Here is a 27,734-nt window from a genome sequence, read left to right as displayed (position 1 = left end):
TGTGTTTGAATGATTGATAGGTCAATGTTAAGTGGCCTAGCAAACAAAAGCAGTCCTCTGAAAATGATCAGAAAGTGAGTGGAATAAGCAGCCAATGTTCAAAGAAAAACTTCAGAAAGCCTGGAGAACTATTGCTCAAGTCCGCTTTTCTATAAAGACAAGAAATTCTGGCTCCTTCTAATTAAAATACTAATAAATGAGAAGTAATCAAGATTTGTACACAGTCATATACATATGTTTAAATGTGTATATACTTGCAATTGGTATACACAGTTCAATTGGGACACAGCATGAAGAGAGGGCTGTTGTTTTTGCGATGGACACTAGATGGCAGAAGGAAACCATAGATGTGCGAATTGAAAAGGCAGCATGCACTTTTAGTTCAGCGTGTCCGAATACAGAACAAACTTCCCTGTTTAGTTTGTAGTGCACAGTAGACAACATGGACAGAATTGCTGTTTTCCTGTCATGAAAAAGTCAGAGCGCAGAATCGTTTTTCATTAGCGTCATTGCTTCTTTGATTCAGTGTGTTCTGACCTGTGTGTGTTGCTGCTGTGTGACTTTGACCACATGTGGAAGCTGCCATCGCTGGGCTCTGAATGGTCATCGATCAGTGAGCTCTGCCAAGTGTCATTAGACCCTTGCTGACAGAAAGCCATGTTCTTTGATCGCAGCTTTGCTGCCTTGCTGCCTTGCTGCTGTTCATTGATTCACTATTGAAAATATCAAGAGCAAGCATGCTGTAGTCCACCGTCGATAAAAAGTGAGAAAATACACAGGGAGAAAAGACTGTTAGATCAAAACTGCGGCACAGAACAAACACATTAGAGAGAGCAGATATTCGGTTCACACCATGTCGCTCTGTAGTGACTCACTGTGGTGCTGTTTAGTCCTCAGGACAGTTTCTCAACCTGTGCATTTGTCTGACTGTCCAGTTTGTTCCCTTTGCGTTCTCGGAGCCTCAATAATACCTCATTTGTTCTCATAAGAGCACAGCAGCATTATCACACCAGGCACCTTCATGAAACAGCAGGACATTTGCACCTAGACAGACAAAATGTAGGTGACTTTTAATAGAACTTCCCAGGACTGCCCAAAGGAAGCTGCAATAAATGTGATAAGCTGCAACCTTTCTATATACAGGTGCCTCAGACTCACTCACATATGTGTGCGTCGGTGCTGGACTGTAAGTCTTTTGTTGTGGCATGTGTAGTTTTGAGAGAGAAGTTAAGTCCTGGTGTAATAGCAGCTCAGTGTGATTTATGTGCAAGACTGCCTGCTGCAATCCTTTAAGAAGATTAAAAGATCAGATCATTTGGCTGTGTCTGAAGCAGAAATGCTGGCAATCACTCAGGTGGAGGTAAAAGGATTTGGGGGGAAAAAGCAGGAAGACAGTGCAAAAGTTTGTTTTTGAGTCAAACTTTTTAGAGGATCTATAAGAGGAGGCAACAAGGAAACCAAAATGTGAAACTCTACTCCACCATGACAGGAACTGTGTTGGTTCCCTAAAGGGTGCAGCTCTCTCCGTCACATCCACACTTTCATTTGTTTTGAGCTCCATTCAGTCATCTAAGTCATTTGATTTTTATATTAGGCCTTTTATTACTTCTGTGAATGCAAATATCTGACATTTTTGCATTTGTTCCAGTCAGCACATCTACACAGAGCTCCAGGGTTGGAGCAGGGGAAATTAGTTTAGTATGGAAACCCGAAAGCTTTAACAACAGTTTTAACAGATGGGTCAGTGTACTTGTACTTACTTTAACTCCTGATTTTTACTCGGCTATCAGCTACAAAGTTACATATGCAGGGTGTTATTATGAAGAAGCTGAGTATCTATCTTCAACCCATCTTTACTTTGATGGTGTTGTCCTTTCTTTTGGAATCTCATCATCATGATTAACTTGATGATGAAGAACATTCTGCTTCCTGACACATCTTCTTAAGGCGCATCCACACATGAAGCAACTAGCAGTCACATGGCAACCAGAGACCACTGAAAGTCAGTAACACCAAGAGACTTCAAATGACTGCTAACAGAATAACCATTGATGACATGAACTGGGTCGAGCTTTGAGACAAGCCACTGAAGCACCAACCAGTGAGAGCTAAGAAGATATATGACATATCAGTGAATGCTAAACACATTAGAAGAGTACCAAGGCAACAGAAGCCTACAATGTCCACTAGCGACTGGCCATTAATGACAAAGCGATGAGCAGATCACTTCCCTGACATCCTACTGTGAACTACACTGGAAAATGGAAACCTGGCAGTGTAAAGGGAATGCTGGGTATCAGTGTTGGTGACTTTTAGAACGTCTACATCAGGGGTGTCCAACTCCAGGCCTCAAGTGATTAGTTCATTATCAGGCCTCTGGAGAACTACAAGACATGAGGAGGTCATTTAGCCATTTAAATCAGCTGTGTTGGATCAAGGACACATCTAAAACCTGCAGGACACCGGCCCTCGAGGCCTGGAGTTGGACACCCCTGGTCTACATAAACACAAATTCATTCAGAGTCCAGTCACAACCACACATTCCTACACAAATAGTGACAAGGTTGCTGCAAAATGACTGTCACCTGTACAGTGCTGCAGACTGAATAGAGTTGGAGAAAATGGACTGGTAATATTAACTAGGCAATTTTAGACTCCATGGCAAAACACAATATATATCTTAGTATTTCTATGAAGTCGGCGAAACACAAGCCGTTCTGGGTTCTTTATGTTCCTTCTCAGTCATGTGGCTACACCCAGATGGTATACAATCCCAAATTCTTTTTTTTAATTTAAGATTTTCTTTGATGTAAAAAAAAAATAAAAAATAATTAGTAAAAGTCCAAATGTAAAAAGGAGTCTCTTTTTGTAGCATTTTTCCCACAAAAAGAAAAGCGTCCCTGTGCTGATGTGGTGAAGAATTTAATAACTACAGTTATGTTATGTGATTATGTCACAATGATTCAGTGGTCCCATATCACAGAGATGTTGGCCTAATGATGTTATGGAGGTACATGGCAATACAAAAGATTTCCATTTCTTTCTATTGTCTGGGAATGGCTCATTGCTCATTTTGGTCCCATGGGGGTCTGCACCTGTATAGCTTCATTGGGTTTGGCAGCTTAGAATATATCACCTTATCCTGTAGGTGAAGTTATCCATTCCCTACAGGCAGGAAGGAGCTGAACTTTTAGACTGAATGTGGAGGAAGTTGCTGTGACTTGGCAGTGAAAGCCTATTAGTCACCGTGAAAAAGCTACCTGTCCAAATTTCAGAAAATGAAGCCCGCTGCGATCCAGGTTCAATTTCCCAGGTTGTTATAACCGTCTTTTATAATAATGTTCTCGCTTGTCCCACGGGTGCTTTTGAGTGACAGCCATTATTTCAACTACCCCCTTAGACTTTTCTGGGGCCTAACTGAAGCTGGCAGGAAACAGCCGGTAAACAAGCGATTGGAATCGCCAGCTCTGACCCGTGCCTTCCTACACATGTACCGCAACCCTGCGGGACTACAAACTGAGACATTCGGCCACCGCAGGGAGTCTATTGTGTGCAGCTTCAGTCTGTTCCCACACAATGCCACAACGGCTGCCACACAGCATGGGGATTAAAGGGGAAGGCAAGAATTCCCCCGGGCACACAAGTGGCACAGCAAGAGAGGGTGTATGGTAGGGAATGGCCAAGGTACACTACAGTAATAAACATCCATTTGTGGTCGCTGTGAAGTGGGCCGACAGACTACTTTTAAAAAATGTTTGCTACTTTTCAGTGCTGAAGGCAAATAAGTCTCCAGAAATTGCACATGCATGATTGAAAGCTGATTACGAGGCAGCACCGACGTGAAGGAGCGCATTTACTGAAATAGGAAGCTGAAATTGCACAACAGTTAAGATGCATGTCCCGGTCACAGTGTTTGCCTTTTATTTGCGAAGGTTAACAGTCTTCATTTGAAAGGTGTTGCAGAATCGGTGATCATGCAGTCAGGTTGCAAGATGGAAAAAAATGAAGCTTTCATTTCATGCTAAGGCATGAAATGAAAGCCTCTCCAGCCCCCGGTTCATTACATCAGTGAAAACTGGGAGAGAAGTCAAGAAAAAGAAATCCTGTCGATACATTAGTGCTCACACATTTACATCGAGAAAGAGAACAAATGATGTTATGGCTCAAAAAGGTTAGGGTGCAGTATGAAATTACCTTTATTAATTAGCCTTACACAGTGCAGCTTTCAGGTTTCTTTTTGGGGGGTTTTAACTCGATTGTATAGGTAACAGTGAGGCTACACACTGCACTACTACTAAGTAGCAGAAGAGCTGATATAGGAGAGGCATTCCACTGCCTATTAATTACATCTATACATCCATTTTCTTAACTTGGTGTATCATGCAGTCTTTCACAGGACTAACAGAGAGCATCCACACTCATGTTCACATCTGTGGCTAATTTTGAATTACTAATGGTTATGTGATGCAATGCAAAATACTTTATTTATACTGTATTTGGAAAATTGTTTCTTACAGCAGCTGAATTTATTGACGTTTTTATTTTTATTATTATTATTATTTTCTCATTTGCACCTACGGTCAATTTAGAATCACCAATATGTCTAACCCCATGTATGACTTTGGACTGTGGGAGGCGAGAGTACCTGGAGAGAATCCACTCTGACACAGGAAGAGCATGCAAACTAAGCACTTTTTATTTTTCAATTTCCTGAATAAGATATATCCTGATATATCTGGAATCAAACAAAACCCCACCCTTGTTCTTTAGATTATCTTGCAGGGAAGCCAGTTTTCCTCATAAAAGGTCAGGATTCTCCAAATACATGCCGATATACATCCTGCTGGTAAAGGATGTATATCGGGACATATACTCTTGATGGTTCCATTTCCAAACCATAAATGCAACTTATCACAACAGGAATGTATCTGAGTTGAACATGGACATTATACTTGGTTACAGACAACATTGAAAAGTAAATATTCCTGTCATAATTCTTTGAGGTCTGCTTAAAGTCTGTTTGAAGTGCATATGCAGAGCTGGTGCATTTTGGTAGACAGCCAAAGAAAAGCTTACCACAAAACGGAAAAGTTATGACAAATCAGACTATAAGGCAAAAAGAAAGTGCAGCTTTATGGTTTCATGGACAAAAGAATTTCTGTGGCTGCAATATGACGAGCTAAATAACCAGGGCTGCACATAAGTGGTCCGCAGGTGCGCATTCGCTGTCAAAATAAAAAACACGCACAAGGGTTAGGGTTAAATTTAAAAACTGTACTTTTGAGTTAAAATATATATTTATAATTTTAATAAATGACAAATTAAAAAGGCATGAACATTTTTTTGTATCGAAAAAATATTGAACCGTGACACCAAAGTACCGAACCGTGAATTTTGTGTATCGTTGCACCCCTAATATATATATATATATATATATATATATATATATATATATATATATATATATATATATATATATAACTCATTCAGTTAAAAGCATGATGGAAATTGCCTAAATGAAGAATTTTACGACAAGGAGCAGGTGCATCTAGTACAGGTTAAACTGCTGCAAAAACCCACAGAGCCCAGCAGCCAGTGCAACAAATTCTGGATCTTTGGCTTTTCGTTAGCATTAGCAGCACATGCTGCGTCTGATGTGAAAGGACCTATATGCTGCGCACTGTGACTCACAGCAATGGTCCCGGGTCAGCCCTGACTTTGTGTTAAGCTAATCCTAAAGTAATAATGGTTTTTCCAACCACTGACATACCACAACTTTATCCTTTCAACAGCTGCTGAAAGTTAGGTGACCTAGCTTCTATCGGATATTTATATAGAGATCCTCCTCCAGCTTCAAACTGTATTACCCTTCAAGGACCTGAAGCTCCATAAAGCACCCCTCCGACAGCCAAACCCATCTGTTCCCTGATTGGTCAATGTCATGTCAATCACAAATTTAACTATCCAATCAGATGAAAGGAAGAAAAATAGGGTCAAAATTCGTACTTGTAACTTGAAACTTGAGTGCAGAGTTTGACACTTATTTTTTGGCAAAGTCCACACACAAATCTTTTTTACGCATACACATCTTTTTTACACACACACACACAAATTCTTTTTACACATACAAATCCTGATTTACAAGTACAAAATATTTATGACCACAATTTGAGCCCATACTGGCACCCATTGTTTTCATTACCGGCAGTCACATGTGGTTCCTACCATATATTCAGTTTTGTACTTGTGGTGTGATGGCTTTAGCTCTAGGTTGGTGTTGAACGATGTTTGATTGCCCTTCATCACTTCTGACTATATTTGGCTGTTATCACAGAGTGCCAGCCTGGTGCTGGCTGGCCCAGATTCATAGTCCTTTGGCTCAGCTGCAAGCAGGGCTTCACAACCACACCAGATATCTACGCCTGCAGTATAAACACTGCTTTAGAGCACACATAACAGCTGTCTGTGGGTATTCTTAATTAAACTCAGAACAGGAGTAAGTACATGCTCCAGCGTACCACTGAAAGCTCCACTTTCCTTTTGTTCAATACTATATTGTGTTACCATCTTGGATACTGATTTTTTTTTTCCATGGTAAAATCTTAGTGTGTGCTGGATTGGCAGGCTATGACCTGCTTTAAATGGCTCTTTGAGAATTCAATTACATTTGTTGTATTTGTTTAGCTTTGCTTTCAAAGAGATACAATTGAATTGGCTCAGTTTTAAAGAGCTGGGTTTCTGGCACAGTTTCGTAAATATATGTGGAAATGCCATCGAAATGTCAGAATCGGTTGCCATTAATTCTGTAATGAAACAACCATCCATTCACTCTTAAACTCAAATGTCATAAACATTCCCACTCTTTTACTTCAGATTTTATCAAGTCTGTGTGAAATTTAAAAAAAAAAAAAGAAAGGGATTGTCCAATTCAGGCATTTGGCTAAGCAATGGTTGGCATTTGGTATTGTTTTCTGTTTTTCTTCTGCAGTTCATAGGCTTTTCTCAGGAGGCCTATACAGGCCTATGCAGTTGGCCTTCGTGGAGCACTTAGATGTGCCATTTAGATAAGCAAAGCCTCATTTAGACATGATTAAGTAAATCAGCTCGATTACATTTGTTGCTTGTAGAAATTGCATTTGCGATGCAGCAGTGGGAGTTCAGCCATGATTGGACTTTCATGGTTAAAGCTTTCACTCTCCTAATTTTTTACTTGTGTTGTGGTTTCACTGCCTTAATACAATAACGATATATCGCATGTGTTTAGTCATCAAAGACTTTATAGGCAAAGTTGAATTAATGTCACCGTTTCCTTCAGTTAAAGTTGAGTCTTGGGCGATGAAGCCGGGAGACATAACAGTGTGATTAGTATTGGCTTGTTTGCTTATTACAGGAAGACAGTGCTGCTGTGATCAGATTCTTTACCTAATAATTACATACACAAGAATGCACATGAGAGGCACTGGGACTGATAACAGGGTTTAAATCATTCATCAGTGTCTCTATTCCCATTCATCCCATTACTACAACGGAAAAGAAACACAACCTCGGCTGACCGTCACACACTCCTTTCACAGTTTTTCACCACATTCTCTCTTCCTCCCCCTCATCCACTCATCAAGACCACAAGTAAAATGTTTCTGTTTTACAAGAATCTTAATGAGAACTGATTCCAGTGGGGACCGGCTCAGATATTTGTTGCATGGTAACATGGTGTGTGTTCTGATTATGAGAAGGGAATTGTGACATATTAATTTTTGTAGTTATTTAATTAAATAAAAAATAACAGCAGTAGTTTGTTTGATTTTATCAACTTGAGGCTTCAATAAATAAATAAATAAAAACAGAGAGGATTAGTAGATGATCCCTTGTCTCCAGTGCTGGAAAACAAGAAATTGGCACCACAAAATTGCCTTTGACTATTAAACGATGAATCGAACATCATTTCCAAATGGTAATAAGCATTTGGGATTTTAATTATGAATGTTAAAATTCTGCCCTACCTATAAGAAAAATACACCTTCTACACAAGAAATATTACAACTTAATGTGCAGATTACTAAAAGGTTTGCAGAGCTCATCCACTGAGGATGAAGCTTTTTTTTAATTAAATTACAAGTTACAAGAACATTTACCCCAAATGCAACGATTTAATGACGTATTCTGGGGTACTGTTTTCAGAATTTTGGCAATAAAAATATCCTAACAGAGTAAATCCAACTGAATTCACCTGATTAGGGTCATGTATTTAAATTTCATTTAATTACATCAGATGAAAGTGTCTCCACAGTAAAAGAAGGCCATGTCTTCCTGGTCAGGGGCTAATTTAACTCCATCTGATTAGGTGTAGGTATTTTAACTCACCTGGTTAGGCTTAGGCACTTAGCAATTAGGATCAACCCAGTGGTTCCAGTGGTGACCATTGGTGGCATGGTGGTGCGGTGAACAGCATTTCCTGGTTAAATCACAGACTCGGGCCTTTTGCATGGAGTTTGCATTAATCTATATGTTGATGTGAGATAAATAATGAGCTTGAAGTGTACAGAATAAAGCACTGCATCAATGCATAGTTAAATGTGGCCAATAGTCTGAAGGACTTTGAGTATTCAGTAAAGCTGCATCAAAACATGGAGGATTGCTTATCACAGATCACTGTGAAGCCTGACGGTTGGTCAGTAGTGAACATTCCAGGAGCCAGTTATCTGGGAAACCATTGAATGTTTTTATTGGCCTGTCAAATATCAGTCACTGGTATCGTGTGTGCTCATTGGTTGCCAGCATAATCTTTTAAAATCGTAATCACATGAATTTACTGACTTTTTATAGTCTCTGGTTTTACCGGATGCATCTTAAGATTGGAAAAGCAGTATATAAATAAAAGTGCCTTCCATAGTTGGGATTAGACCATTAGGAACCATTTTTTTAAATGAATCTTTTTAGAAGAATGATTTTTAAACTCATTTCTGTGTCTCTCATGTTATGCACCTTTAGATTTTGACTGGAACTACTTCTGGTCATGGAGTCGTTTTGTGGACTATGTGCAGTGCGTGCTGGCCTTCACTCTGGTGGCAGCGTACATCACCTACCTCCTCCTGGACTCGGTTTTGTTCGTGGAGACTTTGGGATTCCTGGCAGTCTTCACCGAAGCAATGCTGGGTACACCGCAGCTCTACTGCAACTATCAGAACAAATCCACAGAAGGCATGAGGTACATCTGCCATTTTCATAAAGAATCCACTTTATGTATTCAGTCATGAGGGGATGCAATGGATAAAAACTTGGATCTTGAAAGCAGACTCAAAGCAAGCATTGTGGGAATATTTGGATTAGAAGAAAGGCAGATGAAAGCAGTACTGAACTCTTAGATCTTTTTCCCAATTGTATCAGCAATGACCTTCTAGAGCTCAGTCAAAGTGCTTGTGAAGATTTTATTAAGATTGGTATTCTCATATATACATCCCAGTGACTGAGCCCTACCAAAACACAAAGCAGACAGTTATTAGACAATACATATGTGCTCTGCTGTTTTGGCGTTGAGCTCAGATGACAAGTTGAGGTATCTCCATGTGTTTTTTGGTCAAATTCCTGAGCAAAAAGCTTTGTTTGTGGAGAAACCAAAGAGTAGCTAACAGCATTTGGAGGGCTTGGAAGTCATTTTTACCCTTACCCTTAGCCGCTACAATACTTGCAGCTCGTTTTATGAATGCTCACCATTCGAAATACTGTAACAAAAAATTATTACACCAGGCAGTGACTTTGAGCCACTGTAACACCCTTATTCTTTTCTTCTTCTGACGTTCTGTTGTAAATCTGCTGCTGTGTGTGAGATGATTATCCTGTTGCATGAGATGACCCCACATTTGACTCTAGAATACTTTGGTAGACAGAGGAGTAACTCAGGAGCTGCAAAATAGCCCAAATCATCACACTTCCACCGCCGTGCTTGACAGTGGGTTAGGGTTAGGGTTTGCGCTGATGTGCTGTGTTTGGTTTTCGACAAACGTGCTACAGTGCATTATGGTCAGACATCTCCACTTTGATCTCGTCTATAAAAGGAACATTTTTCCAGATGTCTTGTAGTTTGTTCAGTGCAAATTTGGGACGATTTATGTTTTTTAAAGATCTTTGTTACAAATAAGCTGCAACCATTAAGCTTGTTCATGATATAATTAGCCAGTTGTTTAATTACTTGTTGCTTAGACATATAAAACAGCCAGCAAGAGTTTGTAAAACAAATGTACTTCAAAAATAGAAAAAAGGAATCAATCTTAAAAACTACTGAACCCATCAGTTGCTCAGCTGACACTGGTCTATTTATGTATGCAAGCCTGCAATTTTCAACAACACTGTCATCATGAAAGACACATTGATCCGGGCGGCTTTTTAAGCTTGTTATTGGTGGTGCAAATCTAAATGGAAAAAACATCCCAGAAGGTATGCAGTTCTCAGGAAAGCACCCTAATTGGCAGTTCCCGCTAGAGGGTCCCAAGAAATCTTTTGTCCAAAAATGCAGTATGACACTGTGAAAGTTAAGCCACGCCCCCAAATTCAATTGACAGATGTGTCCTGCAGGGACCTGGGATTTTAACTGGATAACAAACATTTGACCCAAATGTTCTCACCACTAAAATTTCAAAAGTTCTGACATGACGTAAAGGTTCAAATCTCTCATCTTAGAATGGAAACAAGGAACCTTACACACTGTATTCCTATTCATTTTAGTTGTTTATCAGACTGTATTAATGTTAGACTACAACCCCCCCCCCCCCCCCAAAATCAGAAGATGGGAAATAATAAGACCCAAACTTAGAAAAGGATAGACTCAGTCTTCAGGCTTCTTAGAGAAGTTTGCCACTATAATCAACTTTAAATGCAGAATGGTTATTGGCCAACACGCTCTTATTTTCATCAACTACTTAGGTCTTCAGTGTAATTTATCGAGAGTCAGCCCAATGAAAATTAAAACAGATTTAGTCCTGTCCTCGATTAATGATACTGTCTTTGCCCTGTTAAATAATGTTTCTTTTGTGAGTGCCGCTTCCATCACAGACAGCTCTGTGGCTGTACAGCAGCACACCGTAATGATTCCAGATGATATTGTCGCACATGTGATCATTAACACTGACACATGCTTATTAAGTATCTCTGGCACCTGAAGTAAGAGCACGGCTCACAGCAACCATGTGTTAATTCAGCCTGACAATTGGCTATCTGAAGTTTTGCCTGAGAATCAGTATGGTAATGAAGTATTCTGTTTCCCCACGTCAGTTGCTAATGTGTCATTTAGGCTCATTAATGAAGATCTGCATCAAGCCTCAGGCTGTAATTAGAGACTGTGATATAATATTGATTTTTTTGAAAGCATATACAGTTTCAGAATTGGCCCTAGCAGCTCTCTGAGCTGTGGCCAAGCCCTGGTAACTGCTTTTTGGAATTGTATACTTTGTTACAGTAATTGCAGGCATGGATTTAAAAAGAACCCACAGAGAATCCATATGATTAAACTAGATTTAGATAGAGATGTTTAAGTTGCTAAAAGTACTTGGAAAGATTAAACTGATGATGTCCATATGAAAAGACCTGTTCATCTGAGATTGTTCACAGAACATGCAATAAAAAGCTTTCTCACAGTGTGTGTCCTGCCTTAGAGCAGAACCCCACACACGCACACTCATATACCCTCCTCTCTGCTGGTTGACTTTCTGCGGCAGACAGATAACAGAGCTCCAGCAGGGCTGCCTGTCCACTTAACCGGCCATGACAGCTCCCACGCTGGGCCTTTCCATACCCTCTCTGTCCAATGCCTTATTTATTTTTGATTTCCTTATATTTTCTGCCCACCCGACACTCTCTCCACCACCAACATTGTCCTTTAAGCTCTCTACACTGTGTGATTGCTGAAGGACCCCACACTCAGTTGTTCTTATATTGCTAAATCTGGTGCATTTTGTGATTTTTGTGTGATTAGAAAGTGTTTCTTACTTGTTTGCTAGGTTCCTCTTCCCCTGACAAAGTTAGCTGTTTTCTACACTGCATTTCGACAAACCTGTAGGCAAAGGTTGTAAACATTATTTTGGGTCAGGGCAGGCATAATGGTATCTCTATGGTGCATTGGAGACTGTCTGTGCTCTCAGTTGTACTCTGTAAAATATATTTTAGATGCTCTAAAGGAATATGTTGGTTTTTGTGCTGCTTTTATGACTGAGTTTCTTGTTCTGGCCTGTAGAAAAGAATTTTATTCTTCTGAAGTACTGACAGCACACAGAAATGTTTGTCATTGATGTTGATAGGAAGAACCATATATGCTGCTGTCAAAACAGGAGGAAAAAATTTTTGTGGGAAAATACATCATGATGGAATTACAGGCAAATAGCCAACAGCCGTTTTAATCATAGATTTAATCGGGCTCTACGACGTGTTCCACTATCTGTATTTACAAAAAGATTGCAATGGCAAGAAGTGGGAACTCTCTTTTACGCAGTCTTGTCATTGCAGTTGCTGATTTTTGTGACTCACCGTGTTGCTTATGAATTTCTAGGAGTTTCTTTCTCATCTTGATTCATTTAATTAAACTCGGCCCTATATGTTACACACTGTTATGGCCCGTCTAGGGGTGGCCAGACCACAACATAAGGGTGATCCATCCTCGTCAGACCCCGAGCAGCCACATCACACAATTGGTGGCATTAATAGTAGTTTAATAATGATTTATTTACAATATGTTGATTCATTAGGTCATTTGACACAAAAGAACTAGCTGGCTATAGCTTCGGGGTGGACCTAACGCCAAAACAACAAACAAAAGGAGCCTATCTCGAGGATTTACCAAACTTAACTGACCAAAAGAATCAAACTAAATGAAAGCAACTTGCCTCCCTAACGACGAAAAACAGGAGAAAACTATAATCAAACAAAAAGGCAGTCCACCCCTACATGCTCCTGTACTCCTGGTCTGCTGGTTGGAATGAGGTGAGGATGAATGACTGGCCGTCCATGGCGGTGTCATCATATGAGCCATCTCCAGCTGGTTAGCCAATCCGTATGATCCTTCTTCTGGTTCCACCAATCACGGAGAGGTACCTGTACACTGAGATTTGCATATTAAACAGCATTACATCAGGAGTCGTAACACACATAGTCACATGACAAAGAACATTTATTCTGAGCTCTGTACAGCCCAGCAAAGAAGTAAGTACACTCTTACTACTTCCTTAGGAATTAAGAGGGCAGATGCATGTTAACACAATGCTACAATCTCACCAGGAGTGGTTATCCAAGCAAAATGACTTCAAGATCACATCAGAGGAAAAAAAACCTCCAAAAAAACAAGTGCTATATCTTAGCATGTTAAATTTTAGGTTTATACCTTGTTTAGATATCAGGTATGAGCTGTCAAACAAGTGACCAGTTCAGATGTTGTCGGTAGAAAGAAAGCCTAACTACAGAGGTACTGTAAACACTACTGTAAGCCGGAATAGTGTAGCTAGCTAGACTTCTGAGATAAAGTAAATTTTGTTGTCTTATATTGTAGATTAATGCTTTCCAGTAAAACTAACCAAAGTCTCCCCCCCCCCCTCATTGCAGCAGATGGCTGCCTTTCCCTTTGCCCTAGTTTTGCTCCAGGTTTCTTCCTGTTAAAAGGGAGTTATTCTTTCCCACTGTCACGATTCCCTATAAAGTGCCTGTACATAGGGAATGACGACTCTTACTTTGAGATTAATAAAATGGAACTGAATTAAACATCAGTTTCATTAGTTTAAAGTTTTTCACTTTAACCATATTACCTTGCCATGACAACAGATTCCTTTTTATTTTCTGCTGTGTACAGTCAGTTCAGTGAGTAATCGTATAGGATCTTTGTCGCTGCATCTACATCTAACTAACCACCACTATGTTTTCATGGGATCACAAGTTATTGAATAATTAACCGATTAAGGTAAATAGTAGGGGTGCAACGATACATAAAATTCACAGTTCGGTTCGATACTTTGGTGTCATGGTTCGATATTTTTTCGATACAAAAAAATGTTCATGCTTTTTTAATTTGTCATTTATTAAAATTATAAATATATATTTTAACTCAAACGTACAGTTTTTAAATTTAATGTTGCTGAAACAAGTAGTAATAAAAAAAAATAATTCTATCTGATCGAGAAATCACTCATCTTTGGAAAAGAGAGTTTATTACAGAGAAATGGCTCTTTCCAAAATAAAAGCTATACTACAGTATACGCTTCTTCTGGGCTATATTCTCAGCAGCATATTAAACATATCAGGTCCCCATAAGGAGAATCATGTGCTAACGGCTGTCTAAATGACTCGGGTAAAGTTTGTAGCATGCGTGCTTGTTGTTTTTGTCTCCTTCCACTTGTCTTTGCACTAGGATGATGTCGGAGTAAATGTGCAGTCATATTCGTTGTGTTCCCACTAGTGCTGTCAGCGTTAATCTGAAATGACGTTAACGCCACAACACGGCAAATCTCCGTTAACGAGCTACCGCGGATCACCCCGTGCGTGGGGCTGGATGGGTCAACACGTTAACGAGCAAACTGCGCTAACGCAGTAGTTCCCACCCATGTAATTGAGCATTGCGTGGCACATCCGACATACTGTTTTACTTTTGTCCATGACACACTTACCTTCAGGGTCATATGTCACATGAAAACCAAGATAGTTCCAAACGCCACATCTGAATGAGGGTGGGGGGGGTTCAATGTGCTATGTTGCAAGGAGCTTAGCTTCTGTCTTGCTAGCTTGCGCTGCGCTCAGTGGATCTGCGCTCGACAGTGCTGCCTAGGCGGAGTAGTCGAGCGCAGATCCACTGAGCTCTCAACACAGACAGCATCGTCAGAAGAAAAGTTGATAAAATAAATTAAAAATTTTGTATTGTTCCGATACATATGCGTACCGAACCAAAAGCACTGTATCGAACGGTTCAATATTGATACGAGTATCGTTGCACCCCTAGTAAATAGCAGACCACGTGTGGTCTGCTATTTATAATAGTTGGAAGGATTGCTCTATAATAGTTGGAGCAATCCTTCAAGAACCAAGTTTACATGGAAGACGGTGCCAACTTCTAATAATAATGTCAGTTTATGTGTTTAAATTTAAAGAAATCTATTAAAGATATATGCAGACAAATATTTTTTTCTCCATGAAGCTCAAACTCCAACCATATCTGTTAACCCATTCAATTACATTATATTTATATAGCACAAAATCACAACAATGATCTCCTGCAGTTTATACTGGTATAGATGCTACAACAATACAATTCCAAGCATCATAAGAAACGAAATCTCATTTTGACCATTGAGATCATGGAGTGTATCATAGTTTCAGTAACAACGCTGGCAGTATTTAACATCAGTGATGTAGAGTAAACAAAAAGCACTGGTGCCCAGGATGTTGTTCTCACTAGAGAAAACTTCAAAAAGTGCATTTTGGTAAACTTCCAAGGTTATATAACTATGTGGGAAACCAGATTATAGGATATGAAAGGTCTCTGCTTTTAGACCAGGCCATATGGCCATATATGATTCTTACTCTGTTAAAAGAATCTATTTATTTGAAAGTTTTACTAACACCAGAAATCAGTATAACTAATTGCTTGTTTGTGTGGGACCAATGGTTATATTAAAGCTTTTTCCACTATTTAGCAGAATTCAATTATTAGTATAAAATATAAACCTGCTAATAAATTGAGATCATATAGATTAAGCTATATGAAGCAGGGGGAAATTGTCAGTGATACAGTCTCATTAGTTCTCAAATGATAAACACAGTGTAGTCCCTGTATCTCTGTTATCCATAGAGTTAGTTCAAATATAGCCAAAAGAACTCCAGCCCCCAGTCTGTGAGAACATGAAGCTTCCTGTTAGTTCTGCTTTTTCTTTTGTTACCCTACTGCACAGTCTGAAGCTAAATCTTCCTCAAAAGGAGGACATTGTCATTTCCAGTCCTGTTTATTGTTTGTCCTCTCCTTCCCCTGAGCACAACCTGTTGAGTCTGGCAGGCTGTTGCTAGGTTACTTACCTCAGCCAACAATCAAGGGGTGTGTGTGTGTGTGTGTGTGTGTGTGTGTGTGTGTGTGTGTGTGTGTGTGTGTGTGTGTGTGTGTGTGTGTGTGTGTGTGTGTGTGTGTGTGTGTGTGTGTGTGTGTGTGTGTGTGTGTGTGTGTGTGTGATATGAAGCGAAAATCTATAAAGGAAGGATGTTGTGTTTCAATTTACAATTTTCAAGGTTAGAACTCGGCTGCAGTGTTACTATCAGGTTTGTTCTTGTGTTCGGGGTATGTGTAGTTAAGAGGAAGTAAGAAATGCACACGTGTAAACAAGAGAGCTACTTTCTGTAAGTGCCTGGAACTAAAAAGGAAAAAAAAACATGTCCACATGGTAAAGGATAATGCTGACTTCCTCTCAATTAATGGCCCAGGCAGCAAGCTCCCACTCTGACTGTAGGTATATTTTAAGTTACACCACTTTCTAGTATTTATATATTCAGACTCACAGTAGTGCACGTCTCCACACTCCCCAGTAGGCAGTGGGTGGAGTTGAAGCGGGGTAGATATTGCTATGAATCATTTCAGATGTACTCAGCGTGTAGACATACACCATCGCTGCACCAGACAGGAGGTAGCAAAGCTGTTTTGTTATCGTTGTTGTTGTTGTTGTTGTTGTTGTTGTTGTTTTTAATCATGAAGGGAACTCGGGAAGACATGGCTCATGTCCATGAAGACAGATCTGAAACCATGTTAGTTATCTGTTTATTTACCCTCAGGTGTTATATTAACCTCATCAATCATAATCGTATGTTTCCCAGTATACATAACTTTAAGTTAAATGTCATTCTTTTAATTCGAATGCTAAACCAAATTTGTCATTGGCAGCCTCCAGTAGTTATGATTTTTTTTTTTTTATCATAAGGATAAAGTGAATGCTCCCCATCATCTTCGTCAGCCTCGTCTTTTATCAGCGAATGTTTATACTTCTTATTCCCTCCTGCAGCCAGCTGCTATTTGCTAAAACTGAAAATTTCACTCTGACTGGGTTTTTTTGTTTGTTTGTTTGTTTTGTTTGTTTGTTTTTGGGGGGGGGGGGGCTTTTTAGGGGCTAACACAACATTAATCACAACAGGTCTGCGTAAAAGAAAGCAAGTTTTAATTTTTGAGATATAAGTGTTTTTTGGGGGGTGGGGTTGCATAAATTTATTCTAAACAAAACCTCATTTTAATAAATGACATTATGATTAATATTTAATTTTAATTCAGTTTTTTATTGTTAATTATGAAATCCTAATTAATCAAAAATTAATAAAATCATGAATTAAGACATGCATAAATTTAAAACAGTCTGAATCTGGAGCTAATTTTCTCCTATGTTATTCTTTTAGGCAGCACGGTGGTTAGCACTGCTGCTGCACAGCAAGAAGTCTTTCTGTGTGGAGTTTGCATGTTCTCCCCGTGTTTGCGTTGGTTTTCTCCGGGTACTCCGGCTCCCTGCCACAGTCCAAAGACATCCAGTTAGTGGGGATAGGTTAATTGGAAACTCTAAATTTCCCGTAGGTGTGAGTGCAAATGGTTGTCTGTCTGTATGTGTTAGCCCTGCAGCAGACTGGCGACCTCTCCAGGGTCCAGGACCCTGAAAAGGATAAGCGGAAGAGAATGGCTGGATGGTTATTCTTTTATTCATTGTACTCTAGAATTTATAACCATTTATTTTTTTTATTTATAATATAAAACACAGTGTTCAGTTCTTATTAGTGTTCTCGGAAAGTGGAGTATTTGCTTACATAATATACATAATTGGCTTTTTAATCCATTTTCTGACATTTAATTCTAGAAAGTGACAGAAGATATGTTAATACAAGTTTAAGTGCTGCTTAATAGATCATTTAGATGTTTTCTTGAATCATGTGGGTGCCACTGGTCTTGGAACCAAGTGAAACTATCTCAGCCAGTCTACAATAAATATTTGTGAAGGCAGATACTTTAAGGAGGACATTAGGCCGGATTAAAGGGGTGTTTGTGGCATGTGTATCCTGTGTTTTGAGGGGGGCTGTGGTAACAGTTTTCAAGCTGCTGCTATTATTAGATGGTACATACTGATGCTGACCAGCCCACCATTAAACAAATAAAACACAACAACACATACAGGCTCACACAAACACAAAACACAGAAATGGGACATCCAGACAGCCAACTGCAGCCTTATAAGGTTTGTGATTTTGAGCTGCATCCCAGTATGCTAGATAACGGTGCCAGAGCCATATTTAGCCTGCAGGCTGCTGTCTGCACACACTGCCACGTGCCTTGGGTAGATCTGAACTGACTGCTGATGCAGCCAGGCCATCACCTGTGGTCTGGTGCATGGCACCACTTGTGTGTAGCAGGGCTGTCAGGCAGAGCTTCGGATCACCGCAGCTGGAGGATCCTCAGATCATTCGTCCAACACGAAATCTCTCCATCTGATCCATCACTCGGGGTCCTGCTTTCTCTTTCTTGGATGATTAAATGATAATGGGATTGTTTCTTTTCAATCCTTCAGGGTTACAGCTCTTTTGAGAATGAACTGTTGATCTAAAGTCATATTTTTGTAAATAAATGTATGAATGAACAACCAGACAGCGAAGACCACAAAGAACAGCAAAATGATACAATCTTGAGCATCGTTATTTAAAGAAAATTAGTAAATTAGTAGTTAGTTGTGTAAAATGGTATGCGGGCCTTCATAAACCATCTTCTGATTGAATTTTGTCTTTAATGGCACTTAAATATCAGCAGATAGTCTAATCATAGCTTTTAATAATAATAATGGATTGCATTTATATAGCGCTTTTCAAGACCCTCAAAGCACTTTACAATTCTGCTATTCATTCACTCTCACATTCACACACTGGTGGAGGCAGCTACAGTTGTAGCCACAGCTGCCCTATGATAGAACTTGGCATATTTGCTCGACTCAGCATTTAAGTTGAATAGAAATAGTATTTTCTTAATGTTTGGATTAAAACTTGATGGAATGACCCCACTGTTTTTGTTTTGTCTTGTAAAAATGCAAAAGTTCTAAGTTCAGCTGAGAGAAGTACCGGGCTTTGACAGTATAACTTTGTAAGAGTGAGTCAATATAGAATCCAAATGAAAAATCTCATAGGCCTAGCTGTACATCTGTAAGCCACTTGGCAACCCGCCATCGGAAAAGCTCCTCCTGTAATGCTACAGCTCTGTTGTCACTGCTACTCTGTTCATCATAGTCAATTTGTTAATGGTTTTTTGCCTCCAGGTTTCCACAGTTTCATATCCTTGCCTTATGCTTTTTACAAATTTGTGCCAGACAGTGAATTGAAATTACATTGTGTGAGTGAAGCACAAAAAAGAAATGTGCTAAAAAACCAACTAAAAATAGATGGACAACAGATCCTCTGTTTTAACATAAACCTTATAACTTTATACTAGTTTACTGTATACATCATATTGTGGAACTGAAATATGCTTTTCTGATTAGCTGTTGATGTCAGCACGCTGTGCTCTGGGCTGAAATGGCAGAAGTGGAGAACTACTGTGGCGCTGAACCAGACAGTTTCTACCCTGGCCTCTGCATGTGCTGGGTTTGTGCTTTGTCCCAAGAAATGGCAAATAGCACAGCTGAGGTTGAAGCGTGTGCCTGATTTATTTATAGGCTTTTTAAACAAAGATGAATGAATTGGCACAGAACTGCTAGCATTGTAAAACTGCGTTTTAGAAAAACACACTTTCATTGACAAGGAAAGATAAATCAAGTTTTGTCCATTGGAAGGCAGTGGAAGTTTGTCTTAAATGTGACTCTCAGTATAAACAAATAAAACAGTAAAAAAAATTCTGAGAAAAGTCAGAATTATGACTTTAATCTCAGAATAATGACTTTTTCCTCAGAATTATTTTTTCTCAGAATTCTGAGAAAAAATAAGCTATAGAAAAACTTGATGCTTTTCTACAGCTTATAACTACTCTGTTTACAGTCTTTGCTGGTTTTATTGGTGCACCATGTTGAAAATGGATACAAATAAACAGACAGTTTGTACTTAGCCAGTGTTACCATACCATGCATCTGCAACCCAGTGTAGAAACTGTGTGGTCAGTGCAGCTTATACTTCTCCACTGCTGCCATTTGAGCCCAGAGCTCAGTTGGCACTCTCCACCCCTCATTTGTCTCAGAGAAGGTGACAGATAAGTAGCCAGACACCCTCTCCCCACAGCCCTGCCTTTGCCACATCTTATTAGAGAACCACCAAAGGAACTGGTCAAACAAGAATCCTCCCTCTCTTATCTTTACATCCAGATTCAGCACCATAACTAAGACAGCAGCCACTGAGGGAGGTGTGGGTGGTGGGGTTTTTTGGGGGATGTTTGGAGGGGGTTGTTTTCACAGTGCTAACAAGCTCCTCGTGGAGAAAGAGTGGTGTGAGGACAGCAGGTATAGGGAATACAAATACAAACGGGTATAGAGAGTTGATGGGAGGCTGAATGGATGAGGAGAGAGACATGCTTAAAAAAATGGAGAAAACGATGCCAGTGCAAACATTTTGAAAAGATTCAGGGAAGGAGCTGGAGAAATGTTAGAAAGGAGTGTAAGAAAAATGACAAAATCTGCAACAAAAAAACCCAACAAAAAAAATCGTCTTAAAAATACATAAGTCTAAGGTGAGGTTGGCGATATAAATAATGCAAGAAGGGATTTGGCTCCAAAGCCTTTGCCCCAGTGTGGCTAAAGTGCACACAGTTGGGGTGACAAGCCACTCCTCCACCCCATTCCCTTTTACATTTGTTAAGCGGCTTATAGAAAGGCAGGAAATCTGCTAACACAACGATTCATTGTTTCTTCTTTATCTTCATATCACCATGATTCACCTGCTGCAGTAATCAAAGCATCACACTGCGACATGTTTAATCAGGATGCTCTATCAGAGGATCCGCGGGGCACTGGGAACTGCAACTAAATGTACTTTACTTTCTTAGTGGAACATTCATATCAGACGGTGAAATATGCCCTGAACATCAGCCACAGGTCAAATGTTTCTGGGTTTTTTCATAACGTTCACAATAAGCACACTGCACTTTATTGCTGTTGTGTAACCTAATGGAGACCGTATTTTATAAAATCAGCATCGTGTTGAATTCAGTAAGACTAATGCGGTGAAAGTGTTTTGTTGAGATCACAGACGACTAAGACAGAGTTGTTTTCCCTGGACTGTGGAAAGGTGTAACCAGTTTAGTGTACAACACATCAAAGCTACTTCAAGGTTTGACATCTTGTACATACCTTTTTTGTAATGAGTTATCTATTCTGCCCATTTTCACCCAGAGAAATGCCCTCACTGGATATTTTGTCTTTTTCAGACCACTCTCTGTAAACCTTTGAAATGGTTAAATATATGAATCCCATACAGGACAACAAAGACATAGATTTAGTGTCTGCTTTCCAGAATATCAATAAGAAGTTTTTCAGAATTATAGCTATTATTTGATTAACAAAAATAAAAGCTGGTCAACACTTAAGTTTAATGGTTCTCAGTTCTAGAATATGTGAACGCTGATTCTAGGGGAACGATGTCACAGAATTTTTTTAACATTGATGGAAACACGCTGTGTCCTGGCATTACACACTGAAGGCCAGTTTGGCTCTGTCTGATTCAGCTCAGTAGGTGACATTGATTGAATGCTCATTGGTAATCACATTCATTGCCTAGCAGTGTCAGGGAAGAAGAAAACCTGATTAGCTTTTACAAGTTGATAAAAGTAAAGGCAAGCAGCCTAATGAGTCACAGTCAGGAACTGAGTTCCAGCCATCAATCCATCCTGATGCTTAACTGGGTCTGGATCGCAGGGAAGCAGTCTAAGCGGGAGCATCCTTAGTCCCTCTGCCTAACCGGTCCTCCAAGAGGGACACAAGCTGCCCAAGAAAGAAGGAAAAAGAGCGTTATCTGTCCAGCATGTGCTCTGTGTGTCCCGGAGCCACTTCTGGTAGAGAGCGATCCAGGACAGTCACCTAGAGGCTTTCTAGTCTGATGTCCAAACATTATTTTGGTCACTACCCAGATGAGGGCAGAAATGTGAAAAGCAAAAAGGTAGTGCACTACAGATCAAATACAAGGCTAATACCACAAAATACCACAAAAGGAAATGCTTTCTTCTACTTTTTCACAGTTTTTAAATCTCAGATAAATATATCTCCAGACCCGGGCAATAAAACTCATATCCAGCAGTATCTCACAGAGTCAGATACCACTGGATATATACCAGCCCTTCAAATTCAGGGTAGCAGTTGCCTCAGTGGCAGAAAAAAAGATATCTGCAAAGCTCATTCAAATAGTGCTGACCAACCAAGCTAACACGCTTGAGTGAAAGGATTTCAGATATCGCAGCATGTGTTCACATTGTTGTAGGCTGGTAGCTTTAGGAGGCTCATCTGACAAGACCTCCTTCTGTACGTCTATGAGTGGATTGTGGGCACACTGCTGGTTCAGTCCTTTCTTTGTCTGCATTGCCTGTGTGTATTTCTGCCTCAAACAAATAATTTAAAAAAATGCAACAAGCAAACTAAAAACAGATTCGAGTGTACCTGAGCTCTGCAGAAGGCGATGGATTTGTTGATGCTGTCATAAAAGAGAGCGGGAAACACCCATAACCACCAAGCCAAACTTTTCAGAGAGCTTTACAAGCAATTTTGAACTGATGTCCTCGCATTACTTGATACGCAGCTGTACATTGTGTTTTTCTATCTTGGGAGAGGATAACATGTATGAGAAAGTGTGTTTTCAGACCCCAGGCCTTTGTTCTTTTTTCGCTGACTCTTGTTTGGCTTCCCTTTCCATCTCATTAGTTGAGTTCACAGTGCTTTCCAGTGCCAGTGAGAGGATGATGATTATGCTTAGAGGAACTTTGGCTCTTCCAAGTCATGTGGGCGCTCATCTCCAGTCACTTGTAGAGCGATAACTGCATAATTCATGTCTGGATTGTCTCACGTGCACTCTGTGAACAGCTCGGTATGAACCGGAAGCAGAATTTTATAGTTAGAAATGTGCCACAGGATGCAAAGTTAATAAGAAGCATGCAACCTGAAGAGATTCATTACTTCAATTTACCCTGGTACTTATTGTGTCATATTTCCTATTTCTTTGCTGCCTGCATCTCTCAGACCTCGTGTCCTGCTGTCATTAACATGTGGTTTTGGTGACCAAATGGAGTAAAAAAAAAATCAGTCCAAATAGAAATGAAGCCAGGATGCATTAAAGGTCTGGTCAAAATGCTAATGTGGAAGTTGATGTGCGGACAGGCCCTAAGTGTTCAATATGAGAACAAATTATTCCATCAGTAATTTGGTTTCCTCTGTAACAGCAGTCTACAACTCATTAATACTAAACAGTTTCATTTTGCACATATTCTTCAGGATTCTATTTTTATTTCCTAATGACATTTTTTGCCATTGTTGTTTTTGCAACAACCATGTTGATGCAATAACAGTATTATGGAAAAAAAGTCTCTCATTTCTTTATTCTTTCTTTGGATGATGGGAAATGGGTGCAGCTATTTACTGAAATATGTGCAACGATATATGGAAATACCGCATAGAAGGCAAAAAGAGTTTATACAATTCTAATGAGCCTAAACGTCAATATTTGGTATGACCTTCTTCATTCCTCAACACAGACTGAACTGTTTTATTAATTTACGTAGTCTTCTGGAATAGTTCTCCAGGCTTTTTGAAATACATTGAAAGTTTTCCTTCGGATGTAGATTATTCCAATCTCTGTCAAGATGATCCCACACTGCTATTGGGGTCCAGGCTCTGGGGGATGAGAGTCCATGACCGATAGTGTTTAATTTTGAGTTATTATATCCGGGTATGTTTTTACTGCACTGGCAGTATGTTTGGGATCATTGTCATGCTTAAAAACCAAAGCCTTTGCTAATCAGATACTTTCCAGATGATATTAATTGGTGGATCAAACTCTGGTAGTACTTTTATGCATTTCAATTCCATCAATTCTGATAAGATTGTCAACACTATTGGCAGAAAAACAGCCCAAACCATGACAGAGCCTCTACCGTGCTCTACAGATGTCTTTAGGCACTGTTATACCTCCCTCCTGATATCCTCTGTACATACCTGCTCCCACCGATTTTCAGTGCAGTTCTTGTGTAGTTTGGCATACCTCAGCATTTTCTGTTTCCCTTTCTTAAGAGAATAGTCACTAACAGCATTTCTGATGCAGCACCCCTAGACACCTAGCCTGTTACTAATCGCTTTGCTTTTATTGAGAATTACCGCAACACGACTTTTAAAGTCTATTAATCATGTTTTAAATAGGAAGTAATGTATTAACCAACTTATACTAAAAAGAAAAACTGGACAAAGGCTGGTGAAGGCACGACAAAGCTCTACAACACTGTTGTCATGTTGTCAGAAGTGCTTGTTAGAAAAATAACATTGAAAATAATTTAAAGAAAATTAACTCCAGTAAATCTGGTAACAAAAGAATGATACAGAATGGTAGAGCTACAGTAATGGGCTACAATATTAACATTGTTTTCTCTTCTTCTCTTCTTGTTTCCATCAAGCATCAAGATGGTTCTGATGTGGACCAGTGGTGACACCTTTAAAACGGGGTACTTCCTCCTCACCCAGGCTCCGGTGCAGTTCTGGATTTGCGGCCTGCTGCAGGTCTTCGTGGACATCACCATCCTCTTCCAGGTTTACTACTACAGCCACTACCCGCAGAAACCAGTGTCACACACAGTTTCTCACACCACCAGTGCCAAAGCCCTCTGAGAACATCGGCATAATCTCTGAGGACACTACAAAGCAGCAGCGAGGAAGGCCTTATCGAGGCACTGTGGAAATGTATAAACACACACGCACCAAAGCATCTTGAGATGATGTAGGCTGCTGCTCCCCCTCACCTCCTAGTATAAATGAAGACTCCAACGCACTCATAAATAAGGCAAAGATACACAGACACCAGGTGGTGGCAATGTCTCCAGTGATACCCGAAGGACACTTGTTACACACAACGTCAGCCTGTTTTATTTATTGTCCTCTTGACTTATCAAAGCGGCCCAATGCATGCTAATAGGAATGCAAACGTCTCTGAGAATACACCTTGAGTCATCCTGTGCATGTGGAGAATATTATGCACACACAGCACATGAACATCCAGTGTATGCAAACTGCAGATGCACGCACTGAAATCAGTGCTCAAGGAAAAGTGGACCAGCTTGTGTCGTCCTCAAGATGAATGTTGCTTGGAACTTCTGCCTTAAAGCACCCACATTTTCAACATGGATTGCTGCATTGCCAGTAATGTGTTACAAATCAATCAAAACAAAAAAAAAGAAATGTTAATATACAGCATTGCTGAATGTACATTTGTTGTTGTTTTTTCCCAACACAGTGGAGGAATGCCAGTCAGTCTCCTGCTTGTTGGGCGACATATGCTGTCATACTCAATCTTGCACGACAAAAATACAGAAAAGCAAAGTCACCAAATGAAGAAAACTCCTCACGTTTGGTCATGAATGTGAGTGGCCTTGAGACTAGCAAAAAGTTGAGCGACTTAGCCTTTGTAAGCAAATGCCAAGACTTTTATACTAAAGCCCTTGCCGACATTTTATATATATTTCCATCATTTCCAAAACGTCCTAAATAAATGCTCAAAGATGTGTTAACATCATTAAACTTATCCTGCGAGCCTACAACTGCGCTTCATAAAGGTAAAGGAATAATTTAAGCTGCCAGCATGATGCAGCCAATTTTCTATGTGTGGGACTAGCAGCTGAATCATAGCTCGAGGCGCTAGTTTAGCTTCGCGTTCAGTCTGAACTCATCTTTATGATGACGACCGCATTTAAAGTCGCATCATGGGCTTAATTTAGTGATGTTTGCGGCTTCTGTTTCATTTTGAACATCATCCTACATTCATGCTATAACTGCAGGATAACAAGAAGCTGTTTTTCTGTCCTGAATTGGATCATGTTTTATTCTAAGGCCTCGTGACAGCTTTGCATTCACCACAATAGACTAGATTTTCTGTTTCTGTTGTGTTGCAAGCAAGTCTCGCCAACTGACGGCCAGAAGCTGAGCGCTCTAAAGCTTTTTCAAATTATATTATTTTTACATTTGCTTGCAGCTTGATGCCAATATTTCACTGAGACTTGTGTGACAAAAAACAAACAAGAGCACTCAGAAAGCGCAGCTCCCTCCGAAGAGCAAGGGCTAAAATGTTTTTATTACAATATGCTGACGTCAGCCTGTTACGGCATTGTTGTGAGGTGTTATAGTGAAAGAAATATGTGCGTTATACAGCTTTCTCCATGTCTTTTTATGTGATAAAGTATGATATGGTTTCAAGAAACTGGAATCTGGAGCGGGCACATCCTCTTACAGCACCACGTTCAAATTCATCAAGCTCTTTAGACCGATCCATTCTTTTACAAAGATGTGTAAAAGCACACGGCGTGGATAGGTGTTTGATTTTATACACCTGTGGTAATGGCACTGAACACACTCGAATTCAAACGTTACTTTTGTCCATATCGTCTATCTTGCTGTGGCATTGAGATCCATCGATCTGCGCTAGACTGTGATTGTATAAAAAAGACAAACTTTGTTGAGTTTGATGATGACCACTATCAGGAGGCTGCTGCTAGAAATGCTCTGCTGCTGCTTGGTTCCTTCCTGAAATCAGAATCATGGATGCCCTAAAGTGGCTCGTGATGCTGTGCCACTCCTAATTGTACAATCATAATCCATAACATATCTAAAAACTGAGCTACATCAATCCCACATAGCAAAATTGGTATGGCCCAGATCTGGCCCACACAATGGGCTTACACATGGCCCACATACCGCAGAGAATGACGGCCCTTTGGTTTGCCAGAGGTGGCACACATGGGCCAGCACAAGGCCAGTTGCAGACACACTGGTGGTCCTGTGCCAAAGGGCCGTCATTCTTTGCGCTATGTTGGCCATGTGTAAGTTGTGTGCAGCCACAGGCCAGTTGCAGACACACTGTCAAGCCATGTAATAACAACATGTGCTGGAACATGGTAGCATGAAAAGAAATATGACAAAACTCTGTTCATACAGTGAATGGACTAATTCTGATATAGAGCTTTTCTACTTTCCCGGATTACTCATAGTGCTCTATACAACATGACGCATTCACTCTGCCATGACACCAGTTAGTCAGAAGTGCCAGCTTGATGCCGGATCCAGGGAAGACCTGTTTTCTATGAGCCTGGGCCACATACACCAAACCACAATCGGGCCAGATGTGGCATGCCATCACATAAATAGTGCCATCTACACCAGGCCTGGCCCATATCTGAATGACATACCACTTACTATGCCAGAAGTCAGCCAGCAGTGCCGGCTTGACACCAGATCTGGCCCAGACCTGTCTGCTATGTGGGATGATTTTAAGCCATTCTGAAATAAACCAACAATGACATAGAGCTTCATAGAGCCCCATTCATTCTAAATTATTTCACAAGTAGTCCCTATGAAACCAGAGCTCCCATGAATGGGAGTTCTCAGTGTTATTAGAATTTTTTCTTTTTTAAATGTTCGGGATTGACCAGTAAGTGTAAGTGCACAAACATCATTTCGCTCCTTACAGCAATAATAACGTTAAATACATTTTATGAAAAGGTTTTTATGCAGGACCAAGTCGATATGTTCTGTGAGCGATGTTGTTCA

At 40.0% G+C, this 27,734-nt stretch overlaps 1 protein-coding gene across 2 annotated transcripts in view; it reads left to right on the top strand.

Moving 5' to 3' along the window:
• Positions 1 to 27,734, top strand: part of slc66a2 (solute carrier family 66 member 2) — a 35,172-nt gene extending 7,438 nt beyond the window's left edge. For both annotated transcript variants that reach the window (XM_085395717.1, XM_085395716.1), the window contains 2 exons: positions 8,989 to 9,205; positions 24,596 to 27,734. In XM_085395717.1, the coding sequence (XP_085251843.1) occupies positions 8,989 to 9,205; positions 24,596 to 24,806 (428 nt within the window). In that variant the 3' untranslated portion in view covers positions 24,807 to 27,734. The remainder of the gene's footprint in view (positions 1 to 8,988; positions 9,206 to 24,595) is intronic.

Source organism: Rhamphochromis longiceps, linkage group LG22, assembly GCF_057381845.1.
Source record: "Rhamphochromis longiceps isolate RC_006_pf linkage group LG22, R_longiceps_female_GT1.1, whole genome shotgun sequence".
Taxonomy (NCBI): Eukaryota; Metazoa; Chordata; class Actinopteri; order Cichliformes; family Cichlidae; genus Rhamphochromis; species Rhamphochromis longiceps.
Note: the sequence above shows the minus strand (reverse complement) of the source record. Positions and strands in the feature narration are given on the sequence as shown.